Source organism: Oncorhynchus clarkii, chromosome 13, assembly GCF_045791955.1.
Source record: "Oncorhynchus clarkii lewisi isolate Uvic-CL-2024 chromosome 13, UVic_Ocla_1.0, whole genome shotgun sequence".
In the NCBI taxonomy this organism is placed as follows: domain Eukaryota; kingdom Metazoa; phylum Chordata; class Actinopteri; order Salmoniformes; family Salmonidae; genus Oncorhynchus; species Oncorhynchus clarkii.
This window is the reverse complement of record NC_092159.1, coordinates 53,540,259-53,563,143: the sequence shown is the minus strand read 5'-3', so window position 1 is coordinate 53,563,143 and position 22,885 is coordinate 53,540,259. Positions and strand designations below refer to the sequence as shown.

General features: G+C 41.5%; 2 gene segments (V, D, J or C); both read right to left on the bottom strand.

Moving 5' to 3' along the window:
• Positions 1-22,885, bottom strand: part of LOC139365083 (Ig mu chain C region membrane-bound form-like) — a 202,522-nt gene that overhangs the window by 111,815 nt on the left and 67,822 nt on the right.
• On the bottom strand, positions 18,635-20,433 carry LOC139424159 (Ig gamma-1 chain C region-like). The segment is given in 3 exon segments: positions 18,635-19,283; positions 19,622-19,997; positions 20,380-20,433. Coding segments are annotated over 3 exon segments (771 nt in total).

Here is a 22,885-nt window from a genome sequence, read left to right as displayed (position 1 = left end):
GAACTCAAAGCTTGCGGACCAACTGTGAATTGTCTTCATTTACATTTTACAGAGTCTGTAATACCCACATGTTTCATGCAGACCACCATAGTCCCTGTGCCCAAGTAAACGAAGGTAACCTGCCTAAATGATTACCGCCCGGGGCACTCATGTCGGTAGCCACTCCACAGTATTGTTCCTCATGTATCCCCTTGTCATGGTCTACTGGTCATACTATACGTGTGTCTGTGTGTTTGTGCACGTCCTTCCTTTCTCTACCAGATGGTTTGTGTACAGCTATTCTCATTAGTTTAACCATAATGAATCTCTAGCACAGTAATACACTGCAGAGTCCTCTGACATCAACTGGCTCATGTGCATACATTAGTGCTGTCCTTCCATGCTGTGAATCAGCCCTGTACTCCAGAGGCATTGCTCTTTCTACTCTCTGAATAATCAGTCCAGGTACCTGGCAGATCCAGTACATATAATTGCTGCTTAGAGTGAATCCACTACAGGCACATGTGAGTTTGAGGGATCCTGCAGGGGTGCCCTGGACTGATTGTTCAGCCTGTGTGAGTATGACCGTTAGACTGGACACCTGAGGAGCGAGTGGAATGACAGGTAAGATCAATCAAGCGGTTAACTGATGAAACTACAGTCAGGAACTCAAAGGAGGCAGCTGCCAGCAGCAGCAGCAGAGATGAAGGGAACATGGTTTGTGTTGAAGCTGAACTGGTGGGAGCTGCTATTCTCTACTCTCCAGGACTCAGAGAGACGTACTACACTATTATATATTTTTTTAGCTATCTAGAACCTAAAAGGGTTTGTCGGCTGTACCCATAGGAGGACCCTTTTTGATTCCAGGTGAAACAATTTTGGGTTCCATGTAGGAATATTTTCACAGACGGTTCTCAATGGAACCCAAAAAGGTTCTGCATGGAACCAAAAAGTTTCTGCATGGAACCAAAAAGGGTTCTATTGTTATAATATTATTTCTAAGAGTGTAGGACAGACAAACATAGAGCCCATTTATGTAACGGAGAGGTAGAGGGAGAGGACGTGAGGGGTAAGATTATATTTATCTATTTAAAATTATCTGCCGAAATTGTTGCAATCCCTATTACTAGCCTGTTCAACCTCTCTTTCTTGTCGTCTGAGATTACCAAAGATTGGAAAGCAGCTGCGGTCACCCCCCTCTTCAAAGAGGGAGACACTCTTGACCCAAACTGCTACAGACCTATGTCTATCCTACCCTGCCTTTCTAAGGTCTTCGAAAGCCAAGTTAACAAACAGATTACCAACTATTTTGAATCCCACAGTACCTTCTCCGCAATGCAATCTGATTTCAGAGCTGGTCATGGGTTCACCTCAGCCACGCTCAAGGTCCTTAACGATTTCATAACCGCCATCAATAAGAAACAATACTGTGCAGCCGTATTCATTGACCTGGCTAAGGCTTTCGACTCTGTCAATCACCACATCTTTATCGGCAGACTCAGCAGCCTTGGTTTCTCAAATGATTGCCTCGCCTGGTTCACCAACTACTTCTCCGATAGAATTCAGTGTGTCAAATCGGAGGGCTGATTGTCCGGGCCTCTGGCAGTCCCTATGGGGGTGCCACAGGGTTCAATTTTTGGGCCGACTCTCTTCTCTGTACAAATCAATGATGTCGTTCTTGATGCTGGTGAGTCTATGATCCACCTCTACGCAGACGACACCATTCTGTATACTTCTGGCCCTTCTCTGGACACTGTGTTAACTACCCTCCAGACGAGCTTCAATGCCATACAACTCTCCTTCTGTGGCCTCCAACTGCTCTTAAATACAAGTTAAACTAAATGAACGCTCTTCAAACGATCGCTGCCTTAACCTGCCCGCCCGTCCAGCATCACTATTCTGGACGGTTCTGACTTAGAATATGTGGACAACTACAAATACCTGGGTGTCTGGTTAGACTGTAAGCTCTCCTCCCAGACTCACATCAAACATCTCCAATCCAAAATTAAATCTAGAATTGGCTTCTTATTTCACAACAAATCATCCTTCACTCATGCTGCCAAACATACCCTCGTAAAATTGACCATCCTACCGATCCTCGACTTTGGCGATGTCATTTACAAAATAACCTCCAACTCTCTTCTCAACATATTGGATGCAGTCTATCATGGTGCCATCCGTTTTGTCACCAAAGCCCCATATAATACCCACCACTGCGACCTGTACGCTCTCGTTGGCTGGCCTTCGCTTCATACTCGTCGCCAAACCCACTGGCTCCAGGTCATCTACAAGACCCTGCTAGGTAAAGCCCCGCCTTATCTCAGCTCGCTGGTCACCATAGCAGCACCCACCCGTAGCACGCACTCCAGCAGGTATATCTCACTGGTCACCCCCAAAAGCCAATTCCTCCTTTGTACCCCTCTCCTTCCAGTTCTCTGCTGCCAATGACTGGAACAAACTACAAAAATTACTGAAACTGGTGACTCATATCTCCCTCACTAACTTCAAGCACCAGCTGTCAGAACAGCTCACAGATCACTGCACCTGTACATAGCCCATCTGTAAATAGCCCAAACAACTACCTCATCCTCTACTGTATTTATTTATTTATTTTGCTCCTTTGCACCCCAGTATTTCTACTTTGCACATTCATCTACTGTCAAATCTACCATTCCAGTGTTTAATTGCTATGTTGTATTTACTTCGCCACCATGGCCTATTTAGTGCCTTACCTCCCTTATCTCACCTCATTTGCACACATTGTATATAGACTTGTTTTTCTACTGTGTTATTGGCTGTACATTTGTTTACTCCATGTGTAACTCTGTGTTGTTGTATGTGTCGAACTGCTTTGCTTTATCTTGGCCAGGTCGCAGTTGTAAATGAGCACTTGTTCTCAACTTGCCTACCTGGTTAAATAAAGTTTAAATAAATAAATACATACAAATATTTGCACAACGAAGATAATCAGCTATAAATCAGGTATCTTATTTTATTTTTTATTTTTAAGCCCCCATTCCCACAGAAGGCCTTTTGCATTTTGGTAGGCCATCATTGTAAATAAGAATTTGTTCTTAACTGACTTGCCTAGTTAAATAAAAACAATTTTTAAAGTGTTAGTAACAGAAGAAGAGACCTTACAGGAGATGGTCAGTGGTTGACCAGGCTGGTCAGTCATAGAGGCTGGCTGAGTGAGTTAAAAATAACTCTGTACACCTGTTGAATGAAAAGAACGAACAACATTAAATACACAAAATAGCAACATGTTACACTACATGCATTCTAGTAGTTATGTTGAAGCGGGTTTTATACTTGAGGCAATTTTCTATGCTTTCCTCCAAAATCCCTAGAGACTCACAGGAGGCAGCTGCCAGCAGCAGCAGAGATGTAGGGAACATTGTGTGTGTTGAAGCTGAACTGGTGGGAGCTGCTCTTCTCTACTTTCCAGGACTTAGTAGGATGAACTAGGACAGACAGATACAGTTTAAGTAGGGAGAGAACCAGGTTTGCATTGACATAAAAGGGGAGGGGATGTAAAAGATGGTTAGAAACACTGCAGGACCATCTCCACTATTACTGGACACAACCTTTACATTCTGATAACTCAGAGACCCTCTTTAGATTACCTTTTTGAAAGGTGGGGTGGTGGGGCGGGTTGAAACACTACATTTACCTCCTTGGTTTATACATGTGGTTGGTGGATGAAACATATTTAAGACACTACTTTCGTTTTGACACACTAAACCATTTTGAATCAACATCCATATTATACATTTTTCCTGTAATAACATTTATTATCAGAGCCTTCATCAGTACTGGTCTTTATTTTAATCATATGGAGAGAGAGGGGCCCCTGTTGGTGCATCAACAACACTAACACCATGTATTTAACAGGTGTATCATTGTGTTATTATTTGATTCATTATTAGAATTGTTCCTCATGTATCCCCTTGTCATGTGTTTGTACACGTCCTTCCTTTCTCTACCAGATGGTTTTTGTACAGCTATTCTCATTAGTTTAACCATAGTGAGTCTCTAGCACAGTAATACACTGCAGAGTCCTCTGGCTTCAACTGGCTCATGTGCAGATAGAAATTAGTGCTGTCCTTCGATGCTGTGAATCAGCCCTGTACTACCTGGGCATTGCTATTGTTACTATCAGAGTAATAGTAAATGATCCATTCAAGTCAGGCATTGCTCTTGTCACTGTCAGAATAATAGTAAATGATCCATTCAAGTCCTTTTCCAGGTGCCTTGTGGATCCAGTGCATATTAGTACTGCTTAGAGTGAATTGACTACAGGCACATCTGAGTTTGAGGGATCCTGCAGGGGAACCCTGGACCGACTGCTCAGCCTGTGTGAGTACAACCTGACTGTGGACACCTGAGGAGGGAGAGGAATGACAGGTCAGATCAATCAAGGAGTCACATCAGTATCACAGCAACACAGGTTATACTGATCAGACTATAGTCAGGAACTCACAGGAGGCAGCTGACAGCATCAGCAGTAGAGATGCAGGGAACATGGTTTGTGCTGAAGCTGAACTGGTGGGAGCTGATCTTCTCTACTCTCCAGGACTCAGAGACATACTACACGCTTGGAAAAAAAGGAGCTATCTAGAACCTAAAGGTGTTTGTTGGCTGTCTCCATGGGAGAATCCTTGGAAGAACCCTTTTTGGTTCCATGTAGGACTATTTTCACAGAGGGTTCTAAATGGAACCCAAAAGGGTTCTAATATGGGTACAGCTGAAGAATCTTTTTGGAACCTTTTTTTCTAAGAATGTGGGACATTATATAACGGAGAGTGAGAGGAAGTGAGGGGTGAGATTATATTTGCAAAATGAAGATAATCAGTATTAAAGCACTGGGAATATCAATGCAAATGGTGGTAAAATATTTATAATGTGTCAGTTTCTAACACTACACTCTAGAATGGTTCAACATTGTTTTCTCATTATTGGTAATCCTATACTACATGTATACAGTTATTATTGTAAAAACAAATGTATTGCGGTGCTTATAAACATATTGCTATTAGCGTTCATCAGAAATAAATAAGATGATGTGCTGAATGCGGAAGTGTTTTTGTACGGCTTCTCCCATTAGTTTACCACTGTGACTCTCTAGCACAGTAATACACTGCTGTGTCCTCACTCTTCAGACTGTTCATCTGTAGGTACAGCTTACTGCTGGAGTCATCTCTGGAGATGGTGAATCTACCCTGGACTGACTGGGATTAAGAGATTGGATTACTCTGTGTGCTAATATAAGCAATCCACTCCAGTCCTTTCCCAGGAGCCTGTCTGATCCAACCCATCCTATAGCTACTGAATGTGAACCCAGATGCTGTACAGGTCAATTTGTGTGATTCTCCAGGCTTTTTAACTACTGGTCCAGACTCAGTCAATATCTGACTATGAACACCTGTGGAAATAGAACGCAGAGATGTTGTTTAAGTTGAAACTAAAACCTGATGTCAACTTGTTTATTTGATAGACAGTATAAACACCTGTTAGATTGACTGTCAGTAAGAATATTCCTGTGGTAGGAAACATGGTGATCTGTTTAGTTCTCTAATGGTAGTTGAGAGTCTACAGCAGAATCCTCCTTCAACAGAGACATTAATAAAGATGGAGGACTAGAATGTTTTGCATGAGCTCCTTCTTACTGGGAGGACCAATCACAAGAGGCTTTGATAGATACCCACAGATCACCTAGTATGAGGTCATCTTGAGATGCTCTGTTATGAAGAAGAAATCCTTCTGTTTGTGTTTCTATGTATTTATTTTCCCAGGTAAATTGATGGAGAATACATTTCCATTACAACACAAACCCGAGGAGGAGTTGTAAGGACCGTTTCAGAATGAATGTACAAATTATTACTCATGACAGTAAAGTAATATTGGTACATGCTGCCATCATGTTGTCATAGCATGATAAAGGAGCAAACTTCTGAAACATCCACTGAATCAATCCCACAATATGTATTTGTTGAATAACATTTTAATCAATGGCACAAAGTACTTAAGTAAAAATACTTTAAAGTACTAATTAAGTAATTTTGGGGGGTATCTGTACTTTACTATTCATATTTTTGAGTACTTTTACTTTTAATTCACTACAGAAAATAGCGTCATTTTTACTCCATACATTTTCCCTGACATCCAAAAGTTTTCATTACGTTTTTAGTGCTTAGCAGGACAGGAAAATGGTCCAATTCGTGCATTTATCAAGAGAATATCCCTGGTCATCCCTACTGCCTCTGATCTGGCGGACTCACTAAACACACATGCTTCATTTGTAAAGGATGTCTTAGTTTTGGAGTGTGCCCCTGGTTATCCGTAAATAAAAAGAAACAAGAAAATCGTGCCGTTTGGTTTGCTTAAAAAGGAATTTGAAATTATTTATTATTTTACTTTTACTTTTGATACGTAAGTATATTTGAGCAATTACATTTACTTTTAATACTTAAGTATATCTAAAACCAAATACTTTTTGACTTTTACTCAAGTCATTTTCTATATCTATACTTGTACTCAAGTATGTCAATTGGGTACTTTTTCCACCACTGATATTAACACATGTTTAATAGTGAGGGTATTGTGTTATGTTGGAGGAAATTATAGTTGAAATTATTAATTATGTATACATTTATTTAAGAACCATTTATTTTAATACTCTTGTGTTATGGTATGAAATGTATGGGTTCTTGGTTAAGCTGTTACTGAAAATGTAAGTAAAACTAATTAATTGTCTGTACCTTGCGGGTTTAAGGGAGAGGGATGGCATATATCTTCTCAGACAGATGAGAATGTTTGTTTGATGTTCCATTAGTGGAGAAAAGTATATATTTTAGACAGATTGGAATGTTTGTTTTATGAGGGGAGTAGTAGACAGTCTCCAGACCTGAAGACACTGCGCTATTGTGTGAATCGGAGAGAGTGTGAGAAACTGATGATGTCATTTTATTTTCTCTCCTTAAAATGTAATGTTCTTTGTATTTTGAGTCAGTACTCATCAATAAAAAATGCTGAACTTGTTTTTAAGACTGGTCCCTTTCTATTTCATGCAAAATGATCAATTTAAAACTTATTATGAAATAGATAGAGTGTGAATTTGGTATTGGCTACAAAACATATAGGAATTTAGAATTCCTCTAACAATATATCTGTTCATATCCTACAGTAGTCCTACGTTATGACTAGTGACTGATACTACATCTAGTTCATACAGTCATCACATCATAGCAGGATATTTCATGTAAAGGCTAAGAACGCCCACTCTTGGTGGGTACATATAACTCCAACCATTTATTGGTTGATGAGTTTTTGTACAGGTCTGGTGCTGGTTTGTATCACTGTGACCACCGAGCACAATAATACACAGCTGTGTCCTCAGCCTGCAGACTGGTGATGTCTAAGTACAGTACATTACTACTGTCTCTGGAGATGGTGAATCTGCTCTTAAAAGAGGCTCCAGATTCAATTGATCCACCACTCCAGATGATCCCAATCCACTCCAGTGTTTTCCCTGGCTGCTGTCGTATCCAACCTGTACCTTGGCTTGTCAGGGCATAGCCAGAGACTTGGCAAGATAGTTTCACTGACTCTCCAGGAGGTTTGAGTTGAGCAGGGGAGGAGGTCAAACTAATGCTGTGTATATCTGAAAGAGAGCAGGGAGAACAGAGAGACAGACAGGAAACTTAATCTGATGAAAGAGAATAAATTACTTTTTCCAACCATCTACGTCTTTATACAAAAATTAACACATGGGCAAAAACAACCTTATTTACCAGATTTACTCTACAATCTTGTTTTGTACTCTGTATTTGAAGATATTAAAATTACCTCACTTACCTGGTAGGAAGGACAGGAGGAGGAGAGATGTAAGAAACATGTTTCTCTGTTGAATGGCAGACAGTGTCTGTCTGGGTACTGGCAGACAGGGTGGTTGCAGTGATGAAGGTTGTGTCTGTGTGTGTGTGTGTGTGTCTGTGTGTGTGGCTGCCCCTCAGAGCTGGTCATTGATATACAGTTATTATCAGAGGGGATTATTTGCATATTCTCCGTCTTTTATTTACAGAGTAAACAGGAGTCAATATTGAGACATCAACCTAGGTTCCGGAAAAAATGCTTATATTGTACAGATTTCCATGCAAACATTCATGACTAACTCAACAATACTGTTCTACAGTGATCATGGAGGATTAAGAGTTTTTCCCCCCGTGTGGGACCACAGACTGTGAGAGACTAAGATAGTATTAATAAAGAAGCTGTCTATTACATCAGGAGATAGTGCTGCTGTTGGGTAGGTGGGGGTTTTGACTACCACAGATTTCATGGTCAGTTGTTCTAGGTCAGATAGTTAGTTTGCTCGATGCGTCATTCACCACAGAGATTTGGAACATTACACCATTCTGCAAATCTTGTGCAGCAAGAGATAGTGTTAAATGAGAGAAAATGGTGCTGTGGTTGAAGGAGGGATATACAGTCTCTACTTAGGAATGTGTAGCTAGTTCACACCCCATGTTACAGACGTTAAGCATCAAGTGTATGAGATACATGTCATACAGTGTATGAGAGGGAGAGGGAATTGGAGAGATACCTGGCGAAACCTTTAGTTCAGCTCAACATTAATGTCATTTGGACAGTCATGGAGGAAGGATTTGATTTTGATATGCCTGAAGTGCAGTTTGATTTTGGTGAAGCGGACCTAGAGATGGATCACTATGGTGATGTTGAAGAGGAGGGAGAAGAAGAAGAATAGGAAGAGAAGGGAGATCGTGGACGCTCAGGCCGGCCCAGACGACCCCGACAGCCACAACAGCAATGGGCTCTAAGACACATAGGAGTCCAGATTAAAGACTACCTCTGTTGCTCTGTGTTAAACACCATGTTCTGAAACTTCCTCTTCCTAGTGCTCCTGGCCCTGCTCTGCTCTTATCAGGTAAGATGTCTGACATTGATTGGATCATGTCATAACAAAGCACTAAGAAATAAGATGGTTGTCATGGTGAGCTGTGTGGGTACAATGATGGCTCCAATCTACCTAGGCACTTTGTTATAGGTTTAAGAGTTTTAAGCCAATCAGGGATGAGACTTTTAGGTCACTTAACCGCCATTGTGTAATTCAAGAGTTATACAATGCACTTTCTTCAGTTATTGTTGGTCTAGCATGAGTAAAATGTGACCAGTTAAGCTGGCATTTTAATGACTTTGAAATCAGAAATGTACAAAACCCTTTATTCCCCTGTCTATGTCCTTGTTTTTCACCTCTCAGGTGAGGAAGAGGATGGCGAAGAGGGGCCTGAAGGGGGCGCGGCAGTGCAGTGGTCATGTTTACAGGACCAAAACAGATGCTCTGGCGGTGACCCTCTGTGGCCTGGCCATTTTCTTCCTCTGTCTATATTTTGGTCATTTTCTTTCTGACACAAGCGTGCCATATGAAGGATTGTCATCATATTTGAATAGTTATGATGACCTCAAAAGCTACCGCCCCCCCAAGTTCTGGCCGCAGCCCCAGTTCCGGCCACCGGGCGAGTCCAGGAAGATGCCCCAGGGGGAGAGAATAGGGTCAGAAAGAGGGAGTCAGTACACATTAATAATACTACACTTAATAGCCAGGGACGTTAATGCTACAGGCCTATAGCCGTTTAGCACAAATGGGTTTGTTGAATTGGAGATGGGTACTAAAGTAGAGCTTTTTCATAGCATACAGTAGGTACATGTTGTTGATCCAAAGAGGAGTGAAAGAGAAAATATAAAATACCAGCCAGTTCCTCTGCTCAGTGCCTTAAAACATGACCACAGTTGTTGTCTGGATGGATACATTCATGGTTATCTTGGTGTCACATGGGACATTCAAATGAATGCATTACCATTTAGTAAGCTCTACTGATTGCCTCAGAAAAGTAATAATGTATAATCATATAGCCTATGAAGAGACCATGGATTGTATGCATCAATGCAGTGTGCAGAATAATACTGATCCATCACTACTCTTTCTAAGAGAGGTCTTGGTGGGACCCTGCTTGGTGGTCTCTGAGTTTTGCATTCAACATAGTTTTTACTCTTTACCCTGTCAAAAACCTTTCTGCAGAATCCATGCTCAGCTAATATTTCTGTGTGATTTTACAGAATCGTAGTACTATTATTTCAAATTGACTAACTAAAAAGTCGTACATTAGCTACACATAGTATTATGGAATGTTGTCAAATATCACTTTGATATGAAATAAAAATTATTTTTCACAATTCAATATCCTTACTGTTAAGACACTGTTAAGTGTTAAGTCAAAGTCGGCGAACCCTCTTCTTTTGGACAGTCAAGGTCCTTATGTCCTTAATGTATTTTCTGCTCTTTCTGAAAAGGAGACAGGTCACAACATAAGGAAAACCTCAGAGAGCTTTATTCATGAAGCATGGACATTGTTTCTGAGGTTCGGGACATTTAATTAAAGTATAAGGTTGTCTATTCCCGCTGTTTGCAGAGAAGACTTAGTCAATGTTCCACAGCCTGTCTCTATATACTGAACAAAAATATGTAAAATGTTGGTCCCATGCTTCATGACCTGAAATAAAAGATCCCAGAAAGGTTCCATACACACACAAAGCATATTTTTCTCAAATTTGATGCACAAATTTGTTTACATCCCTATTAGTGAGCATTTCTCCTTTGCCAATATAATCCATCCACCTAACAGTTGTGGAATATCAAGAAGCTGATTAAAAAGCATGATCATTACACAGATCCACCTTGTGCTGGGGACAATAAAAGGCAACTCTAAAATGCGCACTTTTGTCACACAACACAATGCCACAGATGTCTCAAATTTTGAGGGAGCGTGCAATTGGCATGCTGACTGCAGGAATGTCCACCAGAGCTGTTGCCAGATAATTTTATGTTAATTTCTCTACCAAAAGCCTTGGAGGCCAAGGTCGTTTTAGAGAATTCAGCAGTACATCCAACCTGGCTCCACAGTGGGTGGGCCTGTGTCCTCCCTGGCCCACAATTGGCTGCATCCCTGCCCAGTCATGTGAAATCCATAGATTAGGGCCTAATTAATTTATTTCAATTGAACGATTTCTTTATATGAACTGTAGCTCAGTAAAATCTTTGAAATTGCTGCATGTTGCGTTCATATTTTTGTTCAGTATATGTCTGAGGGGTTTTTGTACAGCTCCACCACTCACTTCACTGTGTGCCATCCCAGGACATAGACATATCTGATATAGGCAGAAAGCTTAAATTCTTGTTAGTCCAATGTACAAATCAAATCAAATCAAATGGTATTAGTCCCACGCGCCAAATACAACAGGTACAACTAAATACAACCTTACAGTGAAATGCTTACTTACGAGAATAATAGACCAAAGTAACAAGTAATTAAAGAGCAGCAGTAAAAAATATCAATATATACAGAGGGGTGCTGGTACAGAGTCAATGTGTGGGAGCACCGGTTAGTTGAGGTAGTATGTAAGTAGAGTTAATTAAAGTGACTATGCATAGATGACAACAGAGAGTGGCAGTGTTGTGGAGAGGGGAGGGGGGTCAATGCGAATAGTCTGGGTTGCCATTTGACTAGATGTTCAGGAGTCTTATGGCTTGGGAGTAGAAGCTGTTTAGAAGCCTCTTGGATCTAGACTTGGCGCTCAGGTACCGCTTGTCATGTGGTAACAGAGAGAACAGTCTATGACTAGGGTGGCTGGAGTCTTTGACAATTTTTAGGGCCTTCCTCTGACACCGCCTGGTAAAGAGGTCCTGGATGGCAGGAAGCCTGGCCCCAGTGATGTACTGGGTCGTTCGCACTACCCTCTGTAGTGCCTTGCGATCTGAGGCCGAGCAGGACCCATGTCAAATATTTTCAGTCTCCTGAGGGGGAATAGGTTTTGTCGTGCCCGCTTAACGACTGTCATGGTGTGCTTGGACCATGTGAGTTTGTTGGTGATGTAGACACCAAGGCGAGGGAGAGCTTTTTATGCATCTCGGTGTGTGGAGTACAGGTGGTCCAGAGTTATTTTCCCTCTGGTTGAACATTTAACATGTTGATAGAAATGAGGTAAAACTGATTTAAGTTTCCCTGCATTAAAGTCCCCGGCTTGTAGGAGCTCCACCTCTGGGTGAGCGTTTTCTTGTTTGCTTATGGCAGAATACAGCTCGTTTAATGCTGTCTTAGTGCCAGCCTCTGACTGTGGTGGTATGTAAACAGCTACAAAGAATATAGATGAAAACTCTCTTGGTAGGTAATGTGGTCTGCAGCTTATCATGAGAAACTCTACATTCCTTTCACATGTTCACAAACTTCAAAGTGTTTCCTTTCAAATGGTATCAAGAATATGCATATTCTTGCTTCAGGGCCTGAGCTACAAGCAGTTAGATTTGGGTATGTCACATGACTCTGTTGTACTGATGCTCTACTGCCCTCTGTTGACTCTGTTGTACTGATGCTCTACTGCCCTCTGTTGACTCTGCGGTACTGATGCTCTACTGCCCTCTGTTGACTCTGTTGTACTGATGCTCTACTGCCCTCTGCTGACTCTGTTGTACTGATGCTCTACTGCCCTCTGTTGACTCTGTTGTACTGATGCTCTACTGCCCTCTGTTGACTCTGCGGTACTGATGCTCTACTGCCCTCTGTTGACTCTGTTGTACTGATGCTCTACTGCCCTCTGTTGACTCTGTTGTAGTGATGCTCTACTGCCCTCTGTTGACTCTGTTGTACTGATGCTCTACTGCCCTCTGTTGACTCTGTTGTAGTGATGCTCATCTGCCCTCTGTTGACTCTGTTGTACTGATGCTCTACTGCCCTCTGTTGACTCTGTTGTAGTGATGCTCTACAGCCCTCTGTTGACTCTGTTGTACTGATGCTCTACTGCCCTCTGTTGACTCTGTTGTACTGATGCTCTACTGCCCTCTGTTGACTCTGCTGCCAGTTAGATTCTCTGAGGTGTTTTTGTACAGATCCTCCACTCACTCACACCACTGTGTCTGTCTTGCACAGTAATACACAGCAGAGTCCTCTGCTCTCAGAACAGACAGCTTCAGATACACCATGCAGATGGTATTATCTCGGGTAATCTCAATCCGCCCTTCAACACTCTTTGTGTATGTACCAGTATACCCAATCCATTCCAGTGATTGTCCTGCAGGTTGTCTTATCCAGCTCATACCATAGTTTCCACATTGTCTGTACCCAGATCCCTTACAGGAAAGGGTAAGAGTTTCTCCAGGCTTTTTCAGGACTGGACCAGAGGGAATGGACTCCATACTCTGACCATTTAAACCTGATGGAGAGAAAGAGAATGAAGAAGTGAACATGAGAGGGAGAACAGTACAAATGGATCAAAACAAAGAATAAAACAACCAATTGAAAATATTCAAATGTTAGCTCATATTTTAGTGTAAGCACAGTAATTAAAGGAGTAGGTGGCTGCAGAACTCACAGGTCAGACAGAGAGAGAGCAGCAGAAGGGAGAGTTTTCTCGTCATACTGAGGGTGGAGATATGAACTCAGCTGCTCCACACGAGACAACAAGTCAACAGCAGAATATAAGTATATATGAACTCTGAGGGATCTGGATTTACATCATCATGTCATGGGGGAGGGGCTGATGACTCTGAGGTCAGAGGTCAATCTATGGCTCATCAGTAGTGCCAGGAGTTGTCACATGACCTGACCAGGAACAGTGTTTTTCCTGATCAGGTCACTTAGTCAGAAAAACCTACAGGCCCTTCTCACCACACGCATAACTGACTAGATTTAATTTAATTGTGGATTATTTTAAATATGAGATAGACATCCATTTGTCAAGGAAAGACTCCTTGTTCATCATGATGAACACAGCTTAATGAGGTTCAACACCTCACATAAAATGTGAGTGATTTCCTCTTTTTAGTTAATGCATACAAAACCAGTTTGTGTCAAAAACTGTCAAAAAAAAAAAACTGAGTTTTTCAGACTCAACAGTTTCCCATGTGTCTCAGGAATGGTCCACAACCAAAAGGACATCCAGTCAACTTAACACAACTGTGGGAAGCATTAGCTACAACATGGGCCAGCATCTTTACATTAGCGAGAACATTAGCAACAACATGGGCCAGCATGTTGTACTGTAATGTTCACTCCATCTACCATGGACTGTTACTTTTCAAACAGTCATTATGCTATCGTGCAAAAATACAGAAAGGATGAACATGCTCATGTTTTCAGCTACAGTTGTGGTCTGTAGCATCACCAAGGACCATTCTCTGATGATGTAGACCCTCTGATAAAACGGAACCAGAAGAACTTTACCTCATTAGAATCTGACTTTCTGGGCCTGAGATATTGTAACTTGAAGGTCATTTTTAAGAGGTAAAATGTATAAGTAGAAAAATTGATTCTGACCAAATTGACCGAACATATCAATATAAACTGATTATTTAATCGTACATACTTAGAGTACGGAAAAACATATGTATAGTTACTTTTGTCATAATTATTATGCTTTAAGTCACAGAAACATATATTTTTTTCCATCCCGTTGGTCAAACTGCATCCATTCCATAGTCAAAGGGTTCATGTTTGATCATCTATTCCGTTCCACACCGACCCTGCTCTTCTTTTCTCAGTTCTGTCTGCTTCTCTCACACACCCCACCCCCCTCTCGTCCCCTCTGTGGCCCACACAGCTGTGTGGCACCACGCTTGGTGAACTCCAGTTTGTCACCTGGGTGTTTCAGGGTCCCAGTTTAGCATCTCTGATGATTCAGATAGACAGTTAAATTAGTTAAGTAGCCCAGGGACTGCAGGGACTGTTCCTATACATTTTCATGATCTAATTCTCACTACCTTGTTTCATTTGAAGATAAACTGCCTTTCTTATAAGCCAGCTGGTGGCTGGTAACCATACAATGTTTCAACCACATGAACACGACTGGCATTTGGTTTGAATAAATGGTGAGAATGATCAAATAATCTAACAATTTATTCACGGTTTCATTTATATGATAGACTTTGTTAACAGTTGTATTAATTATAGGATTTCATATTTTCAGTCATTCACTGCTACTCGTCACACACAATGTTATTGAAACGCCATATTCATGTTTTGTAGAAAATATAACACACTTATCAAGAATTGCATTGAAAAATGAGTCCTTATTTATCTAAAATAACAAATTGCTCTGTGGTTTCTCATAGCTGTTCTGGGCATCTCCCCCTAAATACTTCATGTATTGATTAAAATTATTTATATGGGGTAGAGTTTAAGAATGTATTTGTATCAGGCGTGTCCACCAAAATGAGTGTTGGGCTTAGTAGTTCAAAGCTACGCAAGCATGACTTCTAACCAGGATGCACCTGCACTCTGAAAGACATTTCCCTGGTATAGTATATTGATTAACCCAAAAAATGACCAATATATCATTGTAAAACTGCAGTAACACATTTAAAAACAAAATATAAATAATATATAAATAAGCAAGCCCACATAACAGACTGAATAACATACAAACAATTACTCACAAACATACATGGGGAACAGAGGGTTAAATACTGAGAAAGTAATTGGGGAATTCAAATCAGGTGTGTAAGACAAAGACAAAACAAATGGAAAATGAAAAGTGGATCGGCTATGGCTAGAAGGCCTGTGACGTCGACCGCCGAACGCCGCCCGAGGAGAAGGACCGACTTCGACAGAAGTTGTGACATTCTGGGAATGTTCTAAAGTCCAAAAGTTATGGTCAGAGTTGGAAAGACGGCTGTCAGAAGTATTACAATGTAAAGTTACTTTTTATTTGTATGTCTGCATATTTCAAGACATGGCATATGAGTCTGCAGTGAGACACCTGGTGGTTTGGAAAATGCTTTTCTCATCAATCATCTTTAAAAAAAAAATACATAATACATTTAAAATCAACCAATCGTCCGTTGTTCACGCAATGCAAATGTCAAATGCTTTTCTATCTAAATATTGAAAGTGCATGGGCAACGGAGAGAAACAAAATCATGCAGTTTGAGGCCATGTGGCAGGAAGTGATACGGGTACCACTGGAGTTATGGGTGAGGGCTAGTGTGTCTGGGCAGGTGTGATGTTGTTGATGTTCGTATGATGTCATTGTATGTGTTATATTGTTGATAAAAGGTAGAATTAAATCTGGCCACATTTTTAGGTTACTGTAACTATACATGTATTCTTATGTAAACATTTAAAGCGTGCATGTTCAAGAGGTCTGTGGAGATCTTCACAATTGTTGTAACAATCTGTGCAAAATCTTCAATGGCATGGATCACTTACACCATGCACATTTAATGTAATATCAACTGCAAACCAGGTCATTTGGTTCTGCTAATAGATGAAACATAGAGAAATCATCTTCATCTGTTCTATAAATAAACAGAATATCTGAGATTCTATTTCCATTTGAATTTTGCTCTGATTTTGAATGGTTGAAAGAGCAGTGTCCCTTTGGGTGACAACCAAACCAAAAATATGACACATTGGAAATCCAACAAACTTTTGGCTGCCTTTTTGAGGGGGTGAATATAGGTTGTAATCTCATTCATGAACGTCTCATCCAAATATTACTCAATTATCCACTATGAAATCACGTAGAGTGCCCAGTGGGTAGCCATCTAAGGCAAGTTGTTTGGCGACAGTTGCTGACCATGTAATGTTGAAACAATGGGAACACATTTTAGGGTACAGTACTTCAGGATCTGAATAGTATTTATTTTTTGGCATCTTCTTTTAACCTGTTGTGACTAGGGGGCAGTATGGAGCAAAGGGAGGCTATGGAACATGGAGTTTTCAAAAGAGAAGCCACTTCATGGTTTGATTTTCCTCAGGGTTTCGCCTGCAATATCAGTTCTGTTATACTCACAGACAATATTTTGACAGTTTTGGAAACTTTAGAGTGTTTTCTATCCAATACTAATAATAATATGCATATACTGAGACTGAGGAGCTGGCCGTTTACAATGGGCACCTTTTCATCCAAGCTACTCAATACTGCCCCTGCAGCCATAAGAAGTTTTTAAGGACTTGTTGTTCAATGCAATACTTAAAAAAGTGTGTTATTTTTATTTCCAACACAAACCATGAATATAGACTGTCAATAACATTGTGTGTGATCAGTAGCAGTGAATGACTGAAAATATTAAATAATTAATACAACCGTTAACAAGGTCTATCATATAAATGAAATAGTAATTAAATTGTCTGATTCTTTGATCCATTTCATAATTTATTCAAACCAAATGCAAATTGTCTATCTGAATCATCAGAGATGCTAAACTGGGACCCTGAAACACCCAGGTGACCGACTGGAGTTCACCAAGCGTGGTGCCACACAGCTGTGAGGGTCACAGACGGGAAGAGAGAGGGGTGGGGTGTGTGAGAGAAACAGACACAACTGAGAAAAGTAGAGCAGGGCCTGTGTGGAACAGAATGGATTATCAAACATAAACCCTTAGACTATGGAATGGATGCATTAATACTTACTTCTTATACAGTTTGACCAACAAGATGGAAAAGATGGTGTTTCTGTTTCATACTCTAAGTATGTACAATTAAATAGTCAGTTTATATTGATATGTTCAGTCAATTTGGTCAGAATCTATTTTTCTACTTATACATTTTACCTCTTAAAAATGACATTAAAGTTTCAATATCTCAGGCCTAGAAAGTCAGATTCGTACGAGGTCAATTTCTCCTGGTTCAGTTCTCAGAGGGTCTACGTCATCGGAGAATGGTCCTTGGTGGCGCTACAGACCACAACTGTACCTGAAAACATCTGCATTTTCATTCTTTCTGTGTCACACCCTAATCTGTTTCACCGGTCTTTGTGCTTGTTTCCACCCCCCTCCAGGTGTCGTCAATCTTCCCCATTACATATACTGTACACCTGTGTTCTCTGTTTGGCTGTTGCCAGTTCGTTTTGTTACATCAAGCCCCGGTTTATCGGCCCTTTATCGGCCCATCTCCAAGATTATTACCCCCTCTGCTGTTCATCTTCTGTTGCCCCATACCCTGTGTATACATCCCACTTTTCATGTGTCTAGGATCAAACCTATGTCTCAGCTCTTTGTCTCCTGTTTTTATACCGGTGTTCTGTTTGGCTGTTGCCAGTTCGTTTTGTTTCATCAAGCCTACCAACGTTTTTCCCCGTGCTCCTGTCTTCCTCTAGTTCTCCCAGTTTTGACCATTCTGCCTGCCGTTCTGTACTTTGTGGACTCTGATCTCGATTACTGAGTTCTGCCTGCCCTTGACCTATCCCATTTCAGTAATAAACTTTTGTTACTTCAAAAGTGTCTGCATCTGGGTTTTATCCTGAAACATGAACTTCTGTATATTTGAATGTCTTAAAGCATAATAACTGTTTGAAAAGTAACAGTCCACAAAATGTCCCTATTGATTTATTTTGTGGTAATAACCTCTACGACTTCTGATGAAGGACCACAGGCTGCTGAACTCATCAACGTTGTCCATGCAGCTCAGAGTGAAGCCCACGTCAGGCTCAGTTAGTAGGATGTTCTCTGAGAACAGGGAGAGAGACAGGTGGTGAGGAACAGACATACAGGTGTACAATACACACAGACACAAGTGTATTGGTCTTCATCATATTCTAACAAATACAGCAAGACTTGTAATTGACATACGAACACCAAACCATGTGATCTCATATGCGGTATTGTTTATTAGCCAGCCTCCACATTAGGAAGACACACTGAACAATGACAATGGACAACACAAGACTGCAGTAGGACTGACATCTTACAACACAGTAGACTGGACAATATCACAGACAATATACATGTCTACAGTCAACAAAACAATGACAACACTAACATGTTAACTTTATCTCAAGAACAACAACAATGAGATCAAAGAGGACAACAGGGGACACTCCTAGTCATGGGCTATTCTGACCCATAGAGGAGTCAATAAGGAGACACAATGACACAACACACACAGATTAATATCACTTGTCTTCACATGAGTTACCCAAGGACTTCGACACACTCCTCTCCTGAGGTGTGGTATTGTTGTCCGAGCCGAGGTGCTTGACGGCGCATGTGAAAACCGAGTTTCCTTCCCACTCCTTCTTAGTGGTGGTGAAGACGCTGGTGACAGAATAGTTGCCTTTCTGGGTTTTCTGAGGAGGGCTGGTGACCCCCTCCTGGTAATCACCGCTGTTCACCTGCCACATGATGTAGACGTCACAGAGAGACGGGCAGACCACCAGGCACGCCAGAGTCACTTCCCCCTCCTCCCTGGTGTCTTCCTCCTGGAGAACGTGGACGGACACTGAAGGGGCTTCACCTGCAAGAGGATTGATTTTAAGAAGAAACGTTACACTCATGTACGTGTAGGTATGTATGAAAACCAGTATGTGGATATCAGTTTAAAATCAACCTAGTGGTCCTTAACCCTGGTTCTGGAGCAACACAGGTGTGTGCAGGTTTATGTTCTAGTCCAGCACTAACACACCTGATTCAACTAAGCAAAGGTGATGATTAGTTAATGATTAGTTGATTTGCTGACTCAGATGTGTTAGTGCTGGGCTGGAGCAAAAGTCTGCACATCCTGTGCCTCCCTCTCCAGAACCTGGAGTATGTGACCACTTATCACAACCACATTGAGACGTCTCAGTGACCTACTTCCTTTGGTAAAGCTGAGGTCCTGAATGACCGGTGTGACATCACCTCTCTTCATGGCAGAACACTGGACTTTGTTTACTTTGGTCCACTCTGTCTGGTCTATGGTCAGAGTACTAACCCTGCTGTTCAGGTTGCCCTTTGATTCAATAGGTTTCAGAATGATGCCACTCGTCTTGGCCTGTCCGTTGACCTGCCAAGTGATAGTGGTACCAGACACTGTGTCCTGGTCTGAACCAGTAATGACACAGTCCAGTACTGCTTGGTTGTCAACGAACACCTCTCTCACACGTTGGTTCAGAGTCACCGTCAGTGGTTCTGATAGGGAGAGAAGCAGTGGGAAAGCATGACATATTGATGTTACTGATGAGGAACTACACTAAATAATAGAGGTCGCATCCAAGATGTCGTAGCAGTGTAGACGTGTTTTGTAGTTGTCCCATGCAAATTCAGTATTTTTCGTTTTTTTTTTTTTGGTTATACAGTGAAAAATATTGAAATCTCTTTTTCCATTTTTCAATTAAATATACCTTCCGGCAACCCGCCTCACCCAAAGTGATACGGATCTGCAATTTTTAGACCTTACAGCTATAACCTCCATCAGAACCTAGCCATCAGATGCTAACCAGCTAATTAGTTACCAGCTATTTAGTCATTGTTAGCCACTGCTAGCGGTCTTTACCTTTATCTCAGACACCAGACACTTTTAGCCCAGATAATACCCGCCAGTCTGCACAGCGCGATATCAACCCTGAGCATACCGGACTGCTTTTCTCCACTACATCACCAGATTCCTGCCGTAAGCTCTGGACCATTACTCCAGATCATTGCAGCTAGCTACCTGCTACCGAGTTGCCCAGCCCTGAAGCTAGCCTTGAGCCAGGCCCATCTCCCGGCCTGCTCAGTGGACCCTATGAACACTCGGCTACACAGCTGATGCCTCCTAGACTCTTCACTAACACGACTAGGAAGCCACTACATCACCCGATTCCTGCCGTAAGCTCTGGACCTTTGCATCGAATCATCGCAGCTAGCTAGTTGCTACCGAGTGGCTATAGTGGCTAACGCCCTTGTCCTGAAGCTAGCACCAGTTAGCCTCGAGCCAGGTGCATCTCCCGGCTAGCAAATTAAATTACTCCCGCTACAATACCTATTTTGCCAATTGGCCTGGACCCTTTGTCGACACGGAGCCTCGCCGATCCATTACGACTGGTCTTCCGACCAATCCCGTCCGATGTTGTCTCAACCGGCATTTGTCGGACGTCGGTGAAGATGCTTCTGCTAGCCCCGGCCTGCTAACTTTATGAACGCCGTGTCTCCTGATTGATAGCGTAGTAACGACTACCTATCGGCTTCCCTGTTTCATCAATTGCTGTTCATTGGACCTTACGATCACCTGGCTACATACAGTTGAAGTCGGAAGTTTACATACACCTTAGCCAAATACATTTAAAGTCAGTTTTTCACAACTCCTGACATTTAATCTTAGTAAAAAATCCCTGCCTTTAGTCAGTTAGGATCACTACTTTATTTTAATAATGTGAAATGTCAGAATAATAGTAGAGAATGATTTATTTCAGCTTTAATTTCTTTCATCACATTCCCAGTGGGTCAGAAGTTTACATATACTAAATTAGTATTTGATAGCATTGCCTTAAAAATTGTTTAACTTGGGTCAAACGTTTCGGGTAGCCTTCCACAACCTTCCCACAATAAGTTGTGAATTTTGGCCCATTCCTCCTGACAAAGCTGGTGTAACAGAGTCGGCCTCCTTGCTCGCACACGGTTTTTCAGTTCTGCCCACAAATGTTCTATAGGATTGATGTCAGGGCTTTGTGATGGCCACTCCAATAACTTGACTTTGTTGCCCTTAAGACATTTTTCCACAACTTTGAAAGTATGCTTGGGGTCATTGTCCATTTGGAAGACCCATTTGAGACAAAGCTTTAACTTCCAGACTGATGTCTTGAGATGTTGCTTCAATATAGCCACAATTTTCCTGCCTCATAATGCCATCTATTTTGTGAAGTGCACCAGTCCCTTCTGCAGCAAAGCACCCCCACAACATGATGCTGCCACCCCGTGCTTCACGGTTTGGATGGTGTTCTTCGGCTTGCAAGCTTCTCCTTTTTCCTCCAAACATAACGATGGTCATTATGGACAAACAATTATTTTTTTCCCTCATTAGACCAGAAGACATTTCACCAAAAAGTATGATCTTTGTCCCCATGTGCAGTTGCAAACAGTAGTCTTGCTTTTTTTTATGGCGGATTTGGAGCAGTGGCTTCTTCCTTGCTGAGCGGCCTTTCAGGTTGTCGATATAGGACTCGCTTTACTGTGGATATAGATGTTTTTGTACCTGTTTCCTCCAGCATCTTCACAAGGTCCTTTGCTGTTGTTCTAGGATTGATTTGCACTTTTCGCACCAAAGATTGTTCCTCTATAGGAGACAGAATGCGTCTCCTTTCCGAGCGGAATGACGGCTGCGTGGTCCCATGGTGTTTATACTTGCGTACTATTGTTTGTACAGATGAAGATGGTACCTTCAGGCGTTTGGAAATTGCTCCCAAGGATGAACCAGAATTGTATTTTCTGAGGTCTTGGCTGATTTGTTTTGATTTTTCCCATGATGTCAAGCAAAGAGGCAGTGAGTTATAAGGTAGGCCTTGAACATATCCAAAAGGTACACATCCAATTGACTCAAATTATGTAAAATAGCCTATCAGAAGCTTCTAAAGCCATGACATTATTTTCAGGAAATTTCCAAGCAGTTTAAAGGCACAGTCAACTTAGTATATGTAAACGTCTGACCCACTGGAATTGTGATACAGTGAATTAATCTGCCTGTAAACAATTGTTGGAAAAATTACTTGTGTCATGCACAAAGTAGATGTCCTAACCAACTTGCCAAAACTATAGTTTGTTAACAAGAAATTTGTGTAGTGGTTGAAAAACAATTTTTAAACTTCCGACTTCAACTGTAGCTGATGCCTGCTAGACTGTTCATTAATCACGATACTCCATTTTTGTTTATATTATCTGTCGGTCCCAGCCTCGAACTCGAACTGTGTGTAGTTAACTGATCGTCTCTGCCCATTCATCGCCATTTTACCTGTTGTTGTCTTAGCGGATTAGCTGTTGTCTTACCCATTGTCTTAGCTAGCTCTCCCAATCATCATCTGTGATTGCTTTATGCCTCTCTCTCTGATGTCAATATGCCTTGTATATTGTTGTTTAGGCTAGTTATCATTGTTTTATTTTACTGCG